This window comes from Oenanthe melanoleuca, chromosome 6 (assembly GCF_029582105.1).
Source record: "Oenanthe melanoleuca isolate GR-GAL-2019-014 chromosome 6, OMel1.0, whole genome shotgun sequence".
Classification (NCBI taxonomy): Eukaryota; Metazoa; Chordata; class Aves; order Passeriformes; family Muscicapidae; genus Oenanthe; species Oenanthe melanoleuca.
The window spans coordinates 31,000,567-31,020,489 of record NC_079340.1 but is presented as its reverse complement, the minus strand read 5'-3'; the positions used below and the strand labels follow the sequence as shown (position 1 = coordinate 31,020,489).

At 46.1% G+C, this 19,923-nt stretch overlaps 2 protein-coding genes across 3 annotated transcripts; both read right to left on the bottom strand.

Moving 5' to 3' along the window:
• Window positions 1–786: 786 nt before the first annotated feature.
• BUB3 (BUB3 mitotic checkpoint protein) lies at window positions 787–12,174 on the bottom strand. Of its 2 annotated transcripts, none has more exons than XM_056495281.1 (9): window positions 12,110–12,174; window positions 11,806–11,923; window positions 9,870–10,064; window positions 9,301–9,370; window positions 8,151–8,302; window positions 5,313–5,471; window positions 3,847–4,024; window positions 3,098–3,314; window positions 787–1,131 (listed from the first exon to the last, which is right to left on the bottom strand). In XM_056495281.1, the coding sequence occupies exons 2-9, from the start codon at window positions 11,812–11,814 to the stop codon at window positions 1,122–1,124; spliced, it is 990 nt and encodes a 329-aa protein (XP_056351256.1). In that variant the 5' UTR covers window positions 11,815–11,923; window positions 12,110–12,174; the 3' UTR covers window positions 787–1,121. The 2 variants fall into 2 exon arrangements, with proteins under 2 accessions (XP_056351256.1, XP_056351257.1); XM_056495282.1 differs by having other exon boundaries at window positions 12,055–12,116.
• Window positions 12,175–13,338: 1,164 nt separating this feature from the next.
• Window positions 13,339–15,084, bottom strand: HMX2 (H6 family homeobox 2). The gene is given in 3 exon segments (XM_056495284.1): window positions 13,339–13,889; window positions 13,891–13,973; window positions 14,619–15,084. Coding segments are annotated over 3 exon segments (822 nt in total). The 5' UTR covers window positions 14,896–15,084; the 3' UTR covers window positions 13,339–13,427.
• Between the last annotated feature and the right edge of the window lie 4,839 nt (window positions 15,085–19,923).

The window sequence follows — 19,923 nt, the reverse complement described above, 5'->3', positions numbered from 1 at the left end:
AAATTCAACATCAGCCATGTAACCCTCACAGCAAAAAAAGCCAATTAAAACTGCAAGGAACAGGGGTGGTGCACAACTACCAGAACAGAGGCTGGATGACAGTATGGTGAGGGCATTACTCATATTTAACTCAAGAAGATCTTCATTTTTTTCCAAACCTATCAACACCAGCTTCTATTACCAAAGAATCCACATCCAGCTCATGACAAACTACGAAATATTCCATATACAACTAATTTACCAAGTCTACCTGGTTAAAAGCTCAAGTTTGTCAGATTTCTGCACACACAGAGCTGTTTCCTCTCCATCACCACCTTCTCTGCAACGATCTGGTACCTCTCCTGCTGTCAGAAAGTTTATTTTCCTACAGGTAATAAAGTGCTCCCACTGGCTACACAGGCACTGACAGAAGAGAAGAAGTTGGAAGCAAAGAATTAATCCAATCTCCAATCCAATATACTCACAGCTCTATCACCTTCCTCAAGCCTCAGCTTTTCTGTCCCTCCTTACTATTCACTGTAAAATAAATATTTAAGTAGTAACACCTGACACAAGTGACCAGGAGAGCAGTCTGAGTCTGCTCTGCAAACAGAGTTGAGTGAGACAGCTTTTAATGGTAATACTCATAAAAAAATATTTCTTTTTATTTCCTGGTTCATCTCACTGGAAGAGCATTAAAGATTCAGAAATTTTTCCATCAGGGTGATCTGGAACTCAAGAACTCCTGTGATTCAAGGGTTTGGTCTCAACATTTGTTTCACAATCAGTAAAGGCTACTACACAAAGTTTTTGTTTTCAAAAAATCTGTAGATATTTATTCAGCAAATAAGAAAGCAGAAGAAGTTTTCATAATCAGATATTACAAAATGTCTGAATTTTTAAAAGGTTATCTACAGGATAGAATTAATTCAGCTCCAGATAGAAGATAAAGAAAATAGTTTCACTAACATTACAAGCAGGCAAGGAATGACAGATTTAGACAAACTAAAATAAACAAACAAACGTTTCTTAATGAAAAACAACAGGAGTACAAAGATTGCTCTTCTCACTTTGCTTGTTTTAGTGAAGCCTTGTTAGGAGCAGGTGAGCATCTCTTGTGGAGAAGGAGTAGCAGCAGTAGTCTAAGTAGACCTGCAACAAATAAACTCTATTTTAGGAAGAATATTTAGAGCAATCATAAACATCCTAGGAGAGCAGAAAGCCAGCTTTCACTTGTACTAAGATACAGAATATAAGAGTTTAATGATGAAAAAAGTGGCACCATCTTGATGCACTAAGAATGCATTGTGCAGAAACTCTGACTCAAATTAACATGCAAAAAGATCACTATGAAACTGCCATTAGTCTTCTGTCCTAAGTAACTTATTTTTAGAATAAACCAGAGATGACTCACACTACTGAACCACTAAAATATACCCATCATTCTTAGTGCCCTAAGGTTGGCACAAGCAACTTGTAAATGTCAGAAAAGCATATAAACCTTGTTAATGTTTTCAGAAATTCATTTAAAGATAGAAACAGGTCCAAAAAGATGCCTGTCTAAATGCATTGCAATTACGTTACAATTATTTTCCAAATACACAGAGATGCTCTGTCTTTTCTCAGCTCATTACTGACTCAAACAATTTGCCCTTCTGGGATCAATTGTTTGCTAATAAATAATTGTTTACAGTCACAAAATGATATTAAGGAGTATTCTTATTAGTTTTCCTTCTACAGCCTAATAAGATTCCAAACTAGCTGATTCCCAAGAGTCTAACCTTAACCTTGCTGTGTTTAACAGCCCAGGAAATGATGAACCATCTGTTTCAGAAAATAATGGAGGGCCAAGAGGAAATATTGTTTAATTGTAGATTAACCTCCTTGTACAGCAGAATGAAGCATCTACAGAATTAGCAACTCTAACTAGCAATGAATAAAAAAATAAAAAAACCTGAAAGCAGTTCTTACTATTAGAAAACCAACAGCAGCAAGTATTCTTTTATCAACTTTGAAAAACAAAACAAAACAACAATGTATGTAACAAGTAAAGTACAACCTGATTTAAAAAAAAAATTAATTATCATATTTGGATTTTTCTACTCGAGGAACTCCCAGAAATAAATACTAAAATAGTTCTGGGTTTATTTTCTAGAAGTATCAAAATTACTTTAAAACAAGCATCTCCGAGTGAGAGATGTGGACATTATATAATAATAAATATGTCATTTTCATAGGTATAAACCAGCTGCTCCAAAGCAACAGACAAGTCATTTAAGGGAGTGGAGGGAAAGGTCTGGAGGTTTTAAACTCGAGAAATTTGATCATTTATGTATCTGTTTTCACAGCCACTTTTAATAATGGAGACAACCTGATAAGGTGTAAAACAGATAGAGTACCAGAAGAGAAAAAACCTAGCAGTGATAAAGAACAGGAATTTGAAAATAAAGCAAACTGCTCCTGTGCCTCCATCATTAAGGCAGCACAATTTTGCACTGGGTTGGCAATTTTTCTATGTAACATTTATGCCAAAGTGAGCTGAACAAGAATTTTTACCTCCATCAATCAGTTTGCCTCATTTTGACAGCAACAACAACAGAAAAGCATGGTCTCAAAGGGCTGCAGCAAACTCCAACACCCAGGAACTGAGAGAGCTTTTCCTTGATTTTACACAACCTTCCTAGAACAGAATCTAAATTCACTGCTCACTCTGACAGCTGGGTGCACACTCAGTGTGACATATTGCATTCATTCCAAGTTTTAAATATCCAAACACGCTAACATTTACCCCAATAAATTATTCTTGAATTCTTCACTCAATTTCTGAAGCAATGAGCTTGCAATAACTCTACAGCTTCATATAATAGCACCTATTGAAAGAGGATAAGAGTTTGACATTCTTCTCCCACTAAACAAGCAGGCACAATTTTATCCATCAGCCGTCTATCAACCGACGGATATTGAAAGCTTGGGCGAAGGAGATACCATCAAACCCAGCCCTACTGTCAAGCTGCACTATCTCCTGCCATCAATAATGCTATTCATGAATTTAGGAAAATTAATAAATCTTGGGGTGGAGGCTCAGGGAGCCTCAAGTGCAGGTGAAGCAGGCACTCACTTGGGCTTTGTCTCTGCGTCTGTCACTTGGCGGATGTAGATGCCGTCCTCGGGGTGCTCGATGTCGTCCATCTCGTACATGTAGGAGGAGGCGATGGCCAGCGTGGTGCCGTCGTTGCTGAAGGCCAGGGAGGCAATGCTGGTGGGGTAACGATGGAACTGGCACAGCCTCTTCTTGTTAAAGGGATCCCAGATATTCACAAAGCCATCCGAGCCGCCTGCAAGGCAGGGTTTAAAAAAAAACAAAACCATTTGTAAGTTATAACTGAGGAAAGAAAAAATCAAACTGAAGAGATGCAGCACAGGAAAAAAGAAAACTACTCATAATTACTTTGTCAGGAAAAACACAGGGTTGATTCATTCAGTAAAGAGCACAATGAGCATTTCCCAAACTCCCTGTTAAAGCAATTAACTGGAGAAAAGACTGCAATACAATTTTATCTCATTGCTCTCTAAACCCTAAGAAAAGGTTAAGGCAGAAAAAAAACTTTCTAAGAGAGATTCTCATTGCATCATAGTTTTAAGCTGACAGTGAGACTTGTAATTACATCTGCACATCCATACACAAGCAGGGAAGAAATATTAAAAGTTAAGAATTCTCACTACATCAAATAATTTTAAAACCCTGCTTATGGCATGAATACAATTTAAATACTTAAAAAGTCAGGGCATATTAAGTAAAGGCTGATCTGTTTACATCAAAACTAAAAGAACTGATGCACTGTTACAAAGAATTGAGTAGTTAGTTACCTGTAGCAAAGGTGTTGTGGACATTATGGAAAGAAATGGCATTAACTGGATAAATCTGCTCGATGTTATTCTCCTTCAAGCGGTGACATTTGAACGCGTATTTCTTCTTCTGGATTTCTGGGCTTGGATCCAAATATTCCACGGCTACACGACCTTCAATAGAACTTAAAACATAACCCTAACAAGAAAATAAATTGGAGCTACATGTTTTAGAAGTTTACAACTAGAGAAAAGACTGCAATACAATTTTATTTCATAGCCTTCTAAATTCTAGGAAAGTGGTAAGGCAGGAAAAAGCTTTCCAATAGAGATTCTCATTGCATCATAGTTTTAAGCTGACAATGCTACTTGTGATTACCTCTGCAGGTCCAAACACAAGCTTGTCTTTGGGGAAAAAAAATTCAAGAGATAAGAACCCCTTGCATTAGCTCACCTACCCCCCCCAAGGGCTAAATATCTGGAATATGAGACATACTCACAGGACTATTTAGTTTCAGAATTGCATTACATTAAAATTAGTTCAGAGCTTTATACTAACCACTAAACACTCAAGCTGAAATAGTATTTTCAGTGAAACTTGATTACAAGTTGTGTTCACTTATCCAGTTAATTACAGTCCTGACTTGGAGCAACCTGAGATGCTTTTATTATCACTTTTGAGTTAAGTCCATAATAGATCTCTTCAGAAATACGATTGCAATGATATCTAGCTATAACAAGGCTCTTTAAAATCCATCACACAATACAATCTGGAAGATCAGCTTGTTTTACTATAACTAGAACTGAAAATGGACAAAGCATTCATGCCAGTTCAAGAACAAGTAACTAGGTCTTGCAATTCCTGTACTATCACTCTGTACAGGGGAAAATTCCCTTACAAATTAGTTTGGCAGAGAAAGCCAATCTTCTTGCTTTCCTTGAAAAAGAAATACCACAGACACACCACGTTAACTTGCACAGAACAGCTGTAGGAGCACCTGAATTGTACAATTCCCCCTGGATAATGGATCCAGGGTTCTGCAGTGCATGCCACAGACTCAGAGAGAAAAAAGAGAAAAATACATAAACGACATTCATGCAGTTTTAATCCTGCCCCTGTTCACAGACTGTTCAAGAACCCTGGGTTACAATACATAAAAGCTGCTTAAGAACCACCAGTTCTGGCTTTCTCTCTTCTACTGCAACTAGGGAGGGGAAGGATGTTTTATAATTACATGTCAGCATTGTGATTCATTAAATAGGTTATTTCTAAAAAGGAGACAAATCTTGAGGAACAAAATGACAACATAGTATGCTGTAAGTCAGTGGCAAATATTGCTAAGCTGCACTAAAAAGAATTAATGTACAGGAAGCCTCCCCCCTTCCAAAGTTTGATTACAAAACACACCCCCCACTGAAAAATAAACTTGAAAATAAAGCCCCATTTTCCTGAAGAATATTCAGCAGAACTGTGGTTGCTGCCATACCTGTTTGTTGGGGAAGGCTCTGATGCAGCGGGTCTGGTACTTCAGGCTGGATTCCCTTCGCTGCTGCACGTATCCCATGTTCCTCAAATCCCACACCAGCACCCTCCGACCTGCTGTCCCCACAATCAGTCTGTCCCCAGACACAGAGAGGGTGTAGACCTTCCAAAAAAATATTTACAGTATTTAACATAGATATTAGCCTGAAAAACCCCCTGCTCTTCGTACAGCTGTCAGCAGTGAGCACTAACACAACTGGTGACATCTCCCATGGAATGCACAGCAACACAATTCCCTTCAGCTTTCATTTAGAACCCAAATTTGGGATAAGCAGCAGGAATGTGCAGCTGATTAGTGAGAATACCCTGATGAGCATTCAAAAGCTCAAAAACTATTCCAAGCATTAAATTTACAGAAATTAATGGCAAAAGAAAAACCCATACAAAGGAACAGGAGAGGAAGTGATGGATATTGGAATTAATCTCTGCTTGGTTTTGCATTCCCACTGTCAGTCCATGAGCCTGCAGTTTAGTCCTACAAAAACACATCACACATTTTCTTCTCCATTTTCAACCACCTGGTAATCAAGTATTTTTGTTTATAAACTGAATATTTTGAGTTGAGCTTCATGTTAATAAAACAAAATATATTGCCAAGAGATCATTAAAAAAAAAACACATTTATTACTTTGTATACTTTAATAAAACAAAGTGAATTTGAAGAAAGCAATATGCTTGACATAGTAAAAAAAATGATAATGGCTTGGAATTTTAACTCTACCCCAAAATTTGGCTCAGTGGGAAATTCTGGCTTATCAAATTTCACATGAAAATATTTAGTGCATGAATTGTTGTTTCCAACTATTGCTTCGGATACAGTTCATCTGGTAATAAGTTAAAAAAAATACCAAGAAAAAGGAAAGAGGTTTAGTAAAAAGAACCTGTGCTCTGGAATAAATTCCAAGTCGTGCATACATAAGCAGATGGAATCCATGCCATCAATTCCTACAGCTGCCACTGAGCTGCTAACAAGAGCAAAGGATGAGAATGAACTTTTTCTAGTGATCAAATGCAGCCAAACACACAGGAAACAGATCTTGGGTATTCCTCAGATGAGGAATGAAAAGTGTAAGAGATCTGGTATCCTGCCAGAGACAATCAGTTTACTTTGGCATGTGCTTGGACAATTTCATTTGGTTTCACTTTCTGGTTTTCTGAGGAAGCCCAACAAAGCTGCTTGGTTCTGGTGAGACTGCAGTGAAACATCAGACACAACAACTTTTCATTTGCTACAAATACGTTTTCAAAGAGTTAATTTCTAATAAAAAGCTAAGCAGACAGGGGTGGATGTATAGATACAGATAAAAAAGCTTCCTTTAACCAATCCTCACCCACCCAGCATACTTTCTTCTCTAAAATGTGATTATTGAAACCTTAAGACTGAGATTTTAAGATGGCAAGAGTCTTAAATATTCACACAGGAGTCACCCAAAATTTCTGATGATCCCAATTATTCCTAAAAAGGAAGAATGATTATACCCTAAAAAGGGTAAAAAAAACTTTGAGCCCATAGTAGCTACACCTTTTAACAATAAAGTTTTTTGGTTTTGATGCAAAAACTTGTGCAGAAATATTCATAAACACTATAGAAAATGTGTTTGTGTACATATGGGAAAACAAAGGCATAAAGAACATTAAATATCTTAAATCTTCTTCACAAACTGATGTCACACCTGTACAGTGAGTGTTCTTTCTGCACCACACAGCCATAAATCAAATGAAACCGTTGTCATGCAGTGGAGTAGGTGCACACATTCATCAAAGGCAGCATTAAAAAAATGACATAATGAACCTTGCTGAACCAATAAGCAGCTTGATTCACTGTGGCTGTCCATTATATGATATTCTGTCAGCAATTTATCACAGTTCTTTACATGCTACATACATCTATAAATCAAAACTAGAAATAATGCAATTACTTTATTCTGCACAAAGGTCTTGGCAGAAGTAGATCCAGCTCTGCTGGAACAAAAGTAAGAGCTATTTAGGGGCAAAGGGGAGTTAATGATGGCTCATAATTAGGACTTGGCAATAGGATGTCACAGTGCTAAATGAAATTTTTAAAAGGTACAGGCAAAAAAAAAAATATTCATATGTAAAATGATCTGGCAAGCCAGCCTGTGTTTAGGAGTCTCTGAAAAACAGTTCCAGGAATTTCTGTTAATTCTTTCAATGACACTGCTGTAAGCAGCCTGAAAAGTTAACACATCATATGGCCAATGAGAAAAAGCTGAAGACATTATCCCATTTTATCCTATTTCTCTGAGTCTCCCATTAGTACAGAAGATTTCTGCTTATATCCAACGAATATCCAAATTTACTAGGCATTAACACAAAACAGGTAAATCACAATTCAAGCAATTCTGTTCAAATTTTTGAACATAAGTTAAAAAACAAAATATTATTTCAGGCAATGTAAATGGCCTCCTATAGAGATATTTTTTGTGCACATTCCAGAACAATCAGACCTTAAGGACTCTGATATACCTAAAATCTTAACATTTAAGGAAACCACCTGTGCATATTATAATTAAGCCAAGAGGCTTGGTTTTCCTTCAAATTTAATTTAAATTTTAAGAATGTGGTCCAGCACAAGCACCAAAAATGGCAACACATTCTGAACATCAATCTTTTAAAATACTACATTTTCACCCAGTTTAAAAAACATTAATTAGAACTTCAAAAATCCAGCCCACAGCTTCACAAATTCAGCCCAATCAGTGTCCTGTGTGATATTTCAGCCCCAGGATGCATTATTTAACACCTGGGTTGCAGCACATACCTTTTCAGGCTGGGAGAAGGTTCCTGCATTACAGGGAGTTCTGGGATCCCAGAGTTTGACTGTTTGATCCCAGCTGCCAGTCACCATGACATTCACTTCTGGGCAATACTCCACACACCTGATAGGAGCATCATGGGCACCAACAAGGTTTTCTGTAAGAAAACACAATATACTGCAACTTTACTGGCCCTACAAACAGTCTGAATGTGTGAAATAAAGAATAAAAAAAGGATACAACTGCAGCACAAGTATTTTCTGACATTCTAAAGGTGCATTTCTATGCCAGAAGTACCTGCAAGGGCAGTTCAGCCTTCAGAAGCATAACTTTTGCAAAGATCAGGACTGTTACATGTCTCTTGAGCTTAGGATTTAAGAATTTTAGGCAGTCACTGAGAGTTCTTTAGGTATAAAGTATCAACTGGTATCACACTGACAAACACAGGAACACAGAAAGCAATTTAAGCTTGTGTATATCAATAAGATGACAAGAGAAAGCAATTAGTATTACATCTCAATAAAAATATTAAAACACTTGTAGGAAGTCAGTTATGGCAGAATTCTTTGAGCTTTTTGGTACCATTACTGCACACACTCATTTGTCAAGCCTTGGCTTTTGGTTGGTGCTGGTGACTGGCTGAAATATCCTTTTCTCTTTAAAAATGCACAAAAAAGTGAGATGAACCAGTTCCATATTTTGCACCAAGGAGGAATTGGAACTGTTACTTTCAAGCAATGTTTTCTTAAAAAAAACTCTAGTACAAGGCCATGCTTGACAAAAGCAAAAGCTTTACATATCCTCTGCCACGAAAGTTCATTCTAAATACATGCAAGTCACAAATCTCTGAAAAACAACATACTCAGTTTTAGTTCAGCTTGGCTACTTCCCCCTAGCTGAGTCACTGTAGCCTATGGCAGAGCAGGATTATCATCAGAAAATTAATTCAAGGCATCCTGCAAGCAGCTACCAAACTTTCTGGCAATGGCAAATTCTTCCAGGTTTTTAGGTGTCACTTATTAGGGTCACTGGTTATTCTGCCAGATACTTAAATATCCTCCATCTAAAGAACCTTAAGGATACTCTGTGCATGTAAGTACATAAATCTGAAGCTCAGGCCAGCTGCTGACAGCATTTGGAATTCAATCTGCTCACCTTGGTCCGTGTTTAAGTCGTGCATTTTCAGTTGCTGATCCAGCCCTCCACTCCAGGCATGGGTAGGATCCTATAAAGCATAAAATTTACCTTATTAAGTTTCCATGGCTTCTCTGCATTCAGCATCCTAAACTCATAACAAAGGACTTGCTTTCAAGAGTTTTGGGAAGATTAAGACACAAATATTAAGATCTGACCCAGATTCAAACAGACAGAAGCTTTACAAAAATGTTTAAGTGCTTTGAACAATACGAATTTCTTTAGTTTAGAAGTAAAACTAAAATAAATTTTAAAAAGGCAGATAGAAGCTACACCAAATAATTTCTTCATATTTTAAATGACTGACAACCTAAGTCCCACTTAGGTGTAGTGTAATCCTAAAACTGAAGGAGGATACCATTTGAGAATCTGAGTGTTGATCTAGAGTACAGCACCAACCACATGACAAAATATTCAGTGAAAAAAAGCACAGGTAGGCCCCCCTCTTTAATTTCAGAGACTGACAATTTCTCATACTTTGGCCACTCTACAGCTATAAAATAATAATTAAAAACCCCTCCCACACTTACATAAAAAGCACAGTCCAGGACAGCTCCTGAATGCTGATATTTGAGTCTCATGGTGTTGGCAGGAACATCATAGAGCCGAACAGTTGTGTCCCAGGATGAAACGAGCAGAAACTGAGATGTGTTTGGACTGAACTTTACTGATGAAATCCCATCATCTGGAGTTTGGTTGAGTTTGAACTCGTTTGATCCCGTCATCTGCAGACAATAAGGCACAGATGCAATTTTAATGACTACAAGAACACAGGCCTAGCAAGTGAACAAGACTGAGTCCTCTGAAAGGCAGCCCAAAGCAGACCTGAAAACTTCACTGGCTTTTACACAGAACAGGTTCAGAACACCTAAATTTCTCACAAACTAAAACTCAAGATGCCAATCCCTGTCCAAAACCTCAATAAATACCTTTCTCTACAGAGAGCTTTGAAATATCAAATGCAACATGAATAAACAACACAAAAATATTACAATCATTATTATAATCTATAAGCTTAGATATTGTTACTTACAAAAGTTTTTCCCTCACTCTGCTGAGTGTGTAGCTGTGTTTTCTGAAGTAAATCTTGATAAGTTATTGTGAACATCAAGAAATTACTTTTAAATACGTACTAGAAGAAAGGAATTGGATTTGAAAACTCCAAAAACTGTTGATTTGCTCTTGGATTGGTATGACTATCACACACTTCCAAGAATTGCAAGTGGATCATCTTTTATATAGTTTTGGGCACTGTTAAACTCTCAGACTTTTAGGCTGTGAAACATGTACAACAAAAAGTTTTAAGACTGTTATTCCCCCTCTCTTAGAATCCAAGGGGCAGGTAAAGAAAGAAAAGTTATGTTTTGTGAAGGGCTGAAATGTGACCATGAAACTGGGATGTGACCAGGAAAAAATATCAACAATTCAACCAAAGAGCAGACTCCAAAGGCAAATGCAGCACTCCCATTCCTGAACTAGTTTGTTGAAAAACTCCAAGGACAGCAGAAGCTATGAACTGCAAATTCCAAGCTCAGTGCTTGTCAGCAACTAGACAATCATCAAGTTGTGTAATAAAGTGAAGAACACACATTCCTAGACTGGAGAGATTTCCTGAGTGGGAGCTTTGCTCTCCAAGACATCCTTCAAAAAACACAAAAAAACACTCACTGTGTCCACATAAAGTGCTATTTAAGCATGAAGTGATGGGGGGAAAAAAACCTTTTAATAATAGAAAAGCTTCTTTCTGAGCTCCCTTTTTGCCTTGCTTTGGGAACACTTGGGAAATGAGAGGCTTGAGGTTTTACTACACATCTTTCCACAGGAAAGCTACCTGGAATTCAGCAGCACCTGCTGAGGATGCTACAGATGCAAATCCAGAGACAGAAAATCTAAAGGAATTCAGAACAACTGGGGAAATTAAATCAGACAAGCTTATTGCTGTGCCTACCCAAGCCAAAAAAAACTCAAACAACAAAACCTGAGGTTTGAGGTAAAAGTTATTGCATTATTTGAGGCCTGGTACAAATTATTAACCAGCCCTAAAACAATTCCAGGAGGCGAAGCTACTTACTACAAAGAAAGTCACAAAGGTATTTTTAATCCAGAATAATGTATATAATATCAGAATTTAAGTATATCCTGACTCTTATACATGGCAAAAAAAAAAAAAAAAAAAAAAAAAAAAAAAATCAGACCCAGAGCTCCACATTTTCACAAAAACAGCTGCTCCACCATCAGGACTGCCAAACCACGGTGCTGTGCCCACCTCAAACAATTAAGTTCTGGTAAAATGTTGTGGCACCACAAGATAAAAAACTTTTAAGTATTACAGAGAAAGCACATGCTGCTGAAATGGGGATTCTGACTTAACTATGGGGCTCAGTCTGAACAAAGCAGAACGCTCCGTTAAGAGCATCGATGCTCCCTGCCCGCGTTTTTATTCCCAAACCACGAAACTCAAAGTACCGTTTTCATGCTGAACGAGTTCCTCCCGCTGCTCCGCGGGCCGCCAAGGAAAAGCTTTCGGAGTTACGGCAGCACCGAGGCCTCGGTCCCCGTGAAGAGCGCCGGGATGAGGAAAACGCTGCGGGAAGGGACGAGAGTGAGGGAAGGGCCTGGGAAGCAGGGAGGGAGAGGGGCACAGCGGGGATCGAACGCGCGGCCGGGACGGGAGGGCTAGGGCGTGCTCAGGGTCCCGATCCCCGAATCCCCAACCCTGGGTCAGGATCTGATCCCGGTTCCCGGTCCCGGTTCCCGGTCCCGGCCTCACCTCAGGCTCCGCCGCCGCCCGCGCGCGCGCACTGCCGCCCGGCCCCCGTGATTGGCCGCTTCGAACGCGCGTGGCGCTGCGTCCCCGACGTGCCCCGCGAGCCGCCGCCGCGGGGCCTGCCGGGAGTTGTAGTTCGCCGCTCCCGGGGCAGTGGCGGTGCTGTAGGGGTCGGTCCCTTCTCCCCGTCCCGCCCCGGCTGATAACGGAGGGGCCCGGGAGATGTCCCCGAGGGAACGGGACGGAACGGTGCTGCGGGGAAAGAGAGGCTGCTGCTGGGATTTAGCAGTGTTAATGGATAAAACCCGAAATACGAGTTATTACCCCTAAAAAAGAAACGAGTCCGAAAGACGGAGCGATAGAGCGGGGCTGTGCTCCCCATCCCACCTGCCGCTACCTCTACAAGGGGTCTGTGGCTCAAACACCGGCTGTGGAGAGCGGGGAGAGCATTCTCCTTCCCTGCACTGAAAAACGCCTTATTTATCCCCTCGGATATTTTATTTTTCTGTTTTTCGGGGGTTTGTTTTTCGCTGTCCTCGTTGCTGTTGCTGTTACACCCCGGCGCTCGGCACGGCCGTACCTCGGAGCCAGTAGCCGCTGTTTGATCGCCACTTGCCGCGGGATTTACTGGTTTTGTGTGACCGATCGAGGCCGTGTCCCGCGGGGAGCCGTCGAGGATGCTCGGTGCGAACCCGGGGAGTGGAGAGCAGGGACCAGTCCCCGGTAGCACCGAGCCCATCACCGCGGCTTCTGCCAAAACATTCCGAAAACAGAAAAAAAAGCTCCCCGTTTACGAAACTTTTCGGGCAATACCCTTCATCTCCCAGCCGAGAGAAGGGCAGCGAGCCCCCGCCAGCCCGGCACGGGCGGACGGTCAGGCCCGGCTGGGATTCCCTGCAGGAAACGAGATAAGGAGCAAAAATTCCGGAAAAATAAACCCTCGGCGTTACAAGTCGGTTTGGCGCTCCCGTGCATCGATCCCGGCCCGGTGCCGGGTTCCCCCTCGGGGACACGCGACCGAGGTGGCAAATTTACAAACGAGGCTTAAAACGCTTTAATTTTTTTTTTTTTTCTTTCTTACTTTCTTTAAAAATATTTACAGATCTGAAATAACGCTTTTTTTTTTAATTATTTTTCTTTTCTTTTCAAGTGGCAAGATACCAAGGAGGGACAGAGCGGGGGTGCTCTCCGTTTGCCCATCCCTCCCATCAGTTTGGGTGCTGTGTCCTCTCCGTGGGGGCGGCCCCAGACCCCGCACGGAGCCCCCGCGGCGGCCCCGGCCCCGCTCCCGGTGCGGGTCCCGACGGGGCGGGCGCGGGGCTCAGTAGTCGATCTTGTTGTAGAGGTTGTAGAGCGGTAAGGCCGAGAGGTTGCTGCCGGGGTAGTAGAGAGGGGCGGGGAAGGCGATGGAGCGGGGCACCGGCACTCGGAGGAGGGAATTGTCTCTGAACACCAGCGGCATCCCCACCAGAGTCTGCGCCGAGGCGTGGGCCATGTTGGCCGCCTCCAGCTCGGCCGAGAGCTGCCGTTTCCACTTGTTCCTGCGGTTCTGGAACCAGGTCTTCACCTGGGTCTCGGTGAGCTGCAGGCTGGAGGCCAGGCAGGCCCGCTCCGAGCTGCTCAGGTAGCGCTTCATGTCGAAGGTGGACTCCAGCTGATAGACCTGCGAGCGGCTGAACACCGTGCGCGTCTTCTTCTTGGCGGCGCCGGCCTGCCGGTCCCCGTCTCGCTGCCGGTCCCCGCAGGAAGGCGAGGAGGGTCCCAGCGGCTTCTCCTTCTCGTCCCTTACAGTCCTGCTGGGAGGGCGAGAGGAAAGGCCCCCGCTCCCCGCTGCCCGCCGCCGCCGCTCCGCTCCCCTTGGCGCTGCCTGCAACAGAGCGACAGCGCGGGGGTCGCACGGCGGCCGGCACCGGGACCCCCGACGGCCGAGCCCCCCGAAAAACACCGAGGAGAGACCCCCGGTCCTCTGCTCCCGGGGGAAGCCACCCCCTCCTGGGCATCCCTATCCCTCTGTTGGATGGATGGATGGATGGATGGATGGATGGATGGATGGATGGATGGATGGATGGATGGGCGGGCAGGTGGCTGTGCGTCCCATAGTGAAAGCCGCTGAGAACCAGGCTTTCTATCCGACACGAGTCGGCAAATTTTACTTTACAGCATCGCATTTCACAGACCGTTTATTCAGAAATAATGCTAAAAAAATAAACATCGTTCTTCCCCCTGCCCGAGCGCTGTAATCAGAATCTAAGAAAACGAGCGTCGTCCATCGTACTGCATCCCTCGGGAAAATCAACGCCGGATGGGAAGAAAAAGATTTTTTAAAAGCCACCCCATTTTCCCTGGAGTTCCGTCCTACCCTCTTCACCCACGGACGGCGCAAATACTCCGTGCCCCGAAAGCGGAGAAGGTGCGACGTGCCCCCGCCTCCCCCTTCCCGGCGGGGGCCGGACCGGGGCCGAGCCCTTCCCGGCGGGGCCCGTCCGCCCCTTCCCATCCCCGCGGTACTCACCGAGACAGGTGAAGCTGAGGGGCTGGTGCTTGTGGCACGCCTCGGCGGGGCCCTGAGCCTCGGGGCAGAAGCAGCCGCGGTGCTTCCAGCTCTCCTCCGGCTCCTCGTCCTCCGAGGACAGGGAGAGGGTCCGGGCGCGGGCGGGCCAGGCGGGAGCCCTGTCACCGGCTTCCCGGGGGGGGTCGGCGCTGCCGCTGCCCAGGATGGACTGGATGGTGAAACTGGAGATGGGAGCAGCCGCAGGACAGCACTTGCTCGGGTCTTCTTTGCTGCTCATCCTGGGTTCATAAGAAAGCAGAGAAGGGAAGCCGTCGCTTTAGAGGGAGCGCGGGAGGGGGAGCCCCGGCAGCCGGCGGGGAGCCGTCGGTGGGGGGTGTTTCGGGGGGCGCTGGGGGCGTGCGGCGGCCGGCTCTCCCCGCGCCGGCCCAGGCGGAATGCATGCTCCTTCCCCCGCGTCCCTATTGATCTGCGGGCGCCGGGCGGCGGGGCTTCATTTGCATGGAGGTGGCCACAGCCGCGCCAATCACGGCGGCGGCGGGCACGGAAAGTTTGGAAACCGGCGGGCTCCGGGAATGGGGAGGCGCGGGGGAGATGGAGGGGGGAACCCCCGGCGGGTCCTCGCCGCCGTCCCCGGGGGCTACGCTGACCCCGAGGCCCCGGAGGAGGGCTGCTGGCCGCCCGCCATCCCTCCTGCCCTCCACCTCGAGTGGGCGACAGCGACGTGGGCTGAATGGCTTATGCCGGCCGGGGGCGGGGGTGCCGGGAAAAACACCTTGTGCAGTATCCGGGGATCTTTACCTACTTCTCATTAGAGGAGGGAAGAAAACCTGTCACGGTGTGTTCCCTGCTCGGCAACACTGGGAAACCTTCCAGAATGCGGGATTTGCGCTGCACTGCAGCCGGTAACAAATGTCCCACGAAATGCCTCCCACGTTTCCATCCCAGGGCCTGGAAGCCGTGGGGAGCAAGGAGGGAGGGTACGTGCTCCTGCATTTCCAAATCAACTTTGTCAGGAGTCAGGGGCTCTTCCCCTCAGAGGGGTGTGTAAATCACAGCCACCTCAGCTCTTCCCCCTGCCCGCGGAAGAGGAAACCTGCAGGTGGCAGCTGCTGTGTCCCACCTGTCCCAAAGGGAACGTGGGGCCGAGGGCAAGGATGCACCACCTTCCTTAGAGCAGGCGGAGCGGCAGCCGGGAGCCAGAGAGACTCCCCGGGCCCGCGGTCCTGCAGCCCCCTTTCCAGGCGGAGACCGAGCCCCGACGGCAGCCGGGACCGGGAGCTGGGGCCTCCCTCCCTCCGGCACGGGATCCGTGCCTGCTTCCCGCCCCGGGAAACCTGGGAAAGGAGCCCCGGTAACGGGGCCGGTGTGGAAAGCTGGTCCCCGAGTTGCCCCACGACCCCAGCCCCACGCTACCCCTGGTAGACCCTGCTGCCCTCTCCGCCTCCATTTCCCCGCTGCCGTGACTCCAAAAGAATAAACTGCCCTTGTCGCCTGCGGACACCCGTGTCCGTGGGTCGGACTGTCCCCGAGCTCGCAGCCCTCCCCGGCAGGGCTGCTGCAGCCCCGCTACGGCCGGGGAGGATCCCGCCGAGGGGAGCGAGTGGGAAGAGCTGCAGCGGTTCGGAAATCCTGGTGGGTTTGGCCGCACCCGTGTCCAGGTGCAATATCCTTGGCCTTGGCAGGAGCCCTGGCATCGGGTTTTTAACCCCGGGTTGCCCGAGCGGGGTAGGGTGGGGTCTCTACGAGCTCCAGCTGTTGATTTCTCCCCCCACGGTGCGGTCGTTCCCTCTCTACAGAAATATACACCCCTTTAAAAAAAAAAAAAAAAATCAAAAAAGCTCAGAATCAAATAGGGAAAAGCAAAGAATGAGATGGAAATATACAAATCAATAGAGACAAATGTCAAGACGTTTTAAAATGACATTTTCATTAACTCCGAGTCACCATATTATGTCCGGTATATTGAATAAAGTACTTATAATATAATTAGGTATAGCGAGATGACGACTGTTACCCAGACCAGCGGCATAATCTTTAACTACTTAACTACTTGATAGACTCATTAATGGACTAATTGATTAGGAAAAGTGTTCCAGCTCCTCCTCTCCCTCTGAGGGGCAGGTGCTGTCCTGTTTTACCACATTAACCTTTTCAGTGCTTTTCAACAGGGTCGCGACACATTACAAATGGTCAGCTTTAATCATGATGTCAGCTCATTAACCCGGAAAGACCCCGCACTGAAATACAATTTAAGAAATCGTCCTTCATCCCGCTCTGCCGCCCCGGCTGGCCCCGCACTCAGACCCCACACCCCTCCCAGGGCGGGGAGCGGGACATGGGGGCTCCGAGAAAAACCAGGGGACCTGTCCGACCTGGGAGAGCCCCTGGGGGCTGCCAGCCCTCGGCTCCGGGCGGGGCCGGGCCCGGAGCAGCGGGGGAAGGTGACAGAAGGGCCACCCCGCTCCTCCGGCACCCCCGACGTGACACTGCGGTGGCACCGCTGGCCTCCAGCTGCCGCCCGCAGAGCTCTGTCCCTTCGAAGGCCACCAGCACAGCGTGGCACTGCTCTCCCTTCCCCACGGAGAGTGTCCTGCCCGTGGGAGCCGCGCCAGTGGCTGCGGCCGGGCCAAGGGGACCCTGCAGGATTTGGATGCTGGGCGGGCTGGGATGAACAAGCGCTGCGGGCAGCGTGAGCTCTGCTCGGCCACAGCCAGAAAAACACCAGATTTCCCTTTCCCTGAAGAGAAACTTGGGAAACGGCCGCTCCGCTCGGGAGCGAGGGAAGCCAAGCAGTTTCTGCGGGAAGGGAGGGACGGCGGGTCGGAGCGGCCCAGCCGCGCTCTCATTATCATCTGATCAAATATTCATCAGGGCAGGGGCTGCAGGCCACGGGAAGGGTTTTGCGTGGGGGTAACCCGCAGCTGGCCGCTCCCCCCACTCCCTCCCCGCCGCCCGTCCCGTCGGGGCACCGATGATCAAACGCCGCGGCAAAGATAAACTTTGAAAGACAGAGCGAACGCTTAAAGTTTAGATCTCCAGATTATTACAATGCTCGATATTAAAGTGGCCCTGAGCAAGCTTTCAAAGGGAGCCTAATAAAAATTGATCTCCGCTGCTTTTGCAGCACTCGGAAAATAGGCTTGTTGAGCGGCCGTAATATCGGGAGAAGGTTCCCTCTGAAATGACAGATGAAGTCATAAACAAGTTTGATCTTGGAATCAAGCTTCGATAAATATTAAACACAGTCCCCTTTACACGTGTGGATTATGATATATGGCGCGTCCAAACTTTAAAATAAGGAAATACCAGAGAAAATGATCTCAATAAATTTTCTAAGTATAAACGTTGATTATGTTTCGATTTTCATTCAAGAGCCTCTGCTGCTCGTTTTTTGGTGCAAATGACATCTCGCAATAGGCTTTTGGGGAAAAGGGCTCCCTATTTGAAAAAGAGAGCCCTAGAGGTGTACAATTTATGTAATCTGTGGCTGGAAAATGAATCGTGTAATTTATTGGAAAACAGAAAGTCATGAAGATTGGATCAGCATAGCCTATCCAAGGCCCCCTATCCATCAAGTTCCAATTAACAACCTAACCAGAGAGCTTTAATGTGTTTCCAATCTAGTGGCCTGATAGACTCATCAATTCCTCTGGGAGAAATTAAGAAAATCGACCGCCCCTTGGCGTTGTAGTGTCATTCCTTTCTGCAACTATATGTCAAATTAAAAACACAATTAAAATTTAAACTGTTTCAATCAGAGGGTGCCCTGCAACCTATGTTTCACTTAATAGAACTTTGATGAAAATCTGATGGTTCCACTCTATCATGAAGGCGAATAGAGCTGAGGAGAGCAAGAGATTCTTTATATTTATTTAAAATATCGGAGCTCAGGAGAGCCGAGACCAGGTGACCAAACCTGAGGGAAGCGGAGGTTTCATTCCTGTCGAGCGGCCGCTTCCCACGCCCGCGGGGCCGCTCCGCGCTCTGCCTGGGCGACACGCGTGTCCCCGCGGGGGGACAGCCATCCCCACGGCCCCTTCCAGCGAGGCAGGGAGTGGAGCCAGCGAGTTTTGAATCGAGGCATCGCTCTGATCGAGAGGGATTGGCTGATTTGGGCGGTAAAATATGCACGACCAGCTCGGCGGAGTCACCGCAGGCTCCCCGGGGTCCCCCCGCGCCCCGGGAGGTGGGATGGGGGCTGCCCGCAGGATGTGCACCCCTTCCACCTGATACTCATCTAAACAGCTTCAGAACCCTCCGCTGGGCAACTCTGGGGGCTTCCCGGGGCTGTGATCCCGGGAGAGGGTTCATCTCGGCAGCCGCGCACAGTGCGGAGCGGAGGGAGGCTCGGGCGAGCCGCGCGGAGCACATTCACACCGGGTCCCTTCCCTCCCACATAACCGTTTTCTAATTTTTTTTCTTATTTTTGAGATGATCCTGACCCCTCAAACCACGCTTTCGGGTGGGTGAAGGTCCGCGGGGACGGCGGCGACAGGTCCCACTGGCCGGTCCCCAATCATGTGGGAACGGCGAGAGAATAATTTGGATGCGGGAGAACAAACCAAGGTCATCAACACCGCCGAAACAGCGCAGGAACAATAGATTCATTTGAAACAATATTTTACAGACGTTTTACGATCAATATGAACTGAAGCATTATGCTGTACCAATCTGTTAATGCTCTTAATGGTCTTCTCATTCCGTTAGCACACTATGCCAAGTCGATAGAGTAAAGTGATTATTACAGAGACACTTGCAGCATATTTGGGAAAAAAAAAAAAAAAAAAAAAAAGAACAACCCTGGAACCCAAACCCACAGGGTTTTCCACCACTGTTTTAAAGCGGGATTATTCCCTCGGAGCGGCTCCGTGTGTCCCCACCTCTGCCGCCCGTTCTGCACGTCGCAGACACTGACAGCACAATCAAACATTTCCCACCAACCCGTACCTGAAAATTTGAAAACGTTCGGCTAAAAAAAAATTTATCAATAATAATTAGGATAAAAAATACCAACCTCCCAACGTGGGTCGCCGGGAGCGTGCGGCTGCTGGACGGGGCCGAACGGCTCCCTGCTCCAGCCCTCCGGAGGGCAAAACTCTTCTGAATCCCCAAATCTGGTGGCTGGGAAGTTTATATCTTTCCCCCCGCTGTTTGCTATACACAGCAACTCTCTATTTACTACCAAATAAAAGAAATACATGTGTGTTTCGACCACAAACAGGCGAGCTAGTTCTGTTCAGCCCGGCTCAAAACAGTGGCCGAGAAGAACCGCGTTATCTCCCGAATTACAAACAAAGGCAGAGAT

Coding starts and splice junctions, on each gene's coding strand:
- BUB3 (XM_056495281.1), bottom strand. Junction 9,371..9,869: donor TCCTGGACTGTGCTTTTTAT/GTAAGTGTGGGA, acceptor TATGCTTTATAG/GATCCTACCCATGCCTGGAG. Junction 5,472..8,150: donor CCTTCTCCCAGCCTGAAAAG/GTATGTGCTGCA, acceptor TTTTTTTGGAAG/GTCTACACCCTCTCTGTGTC.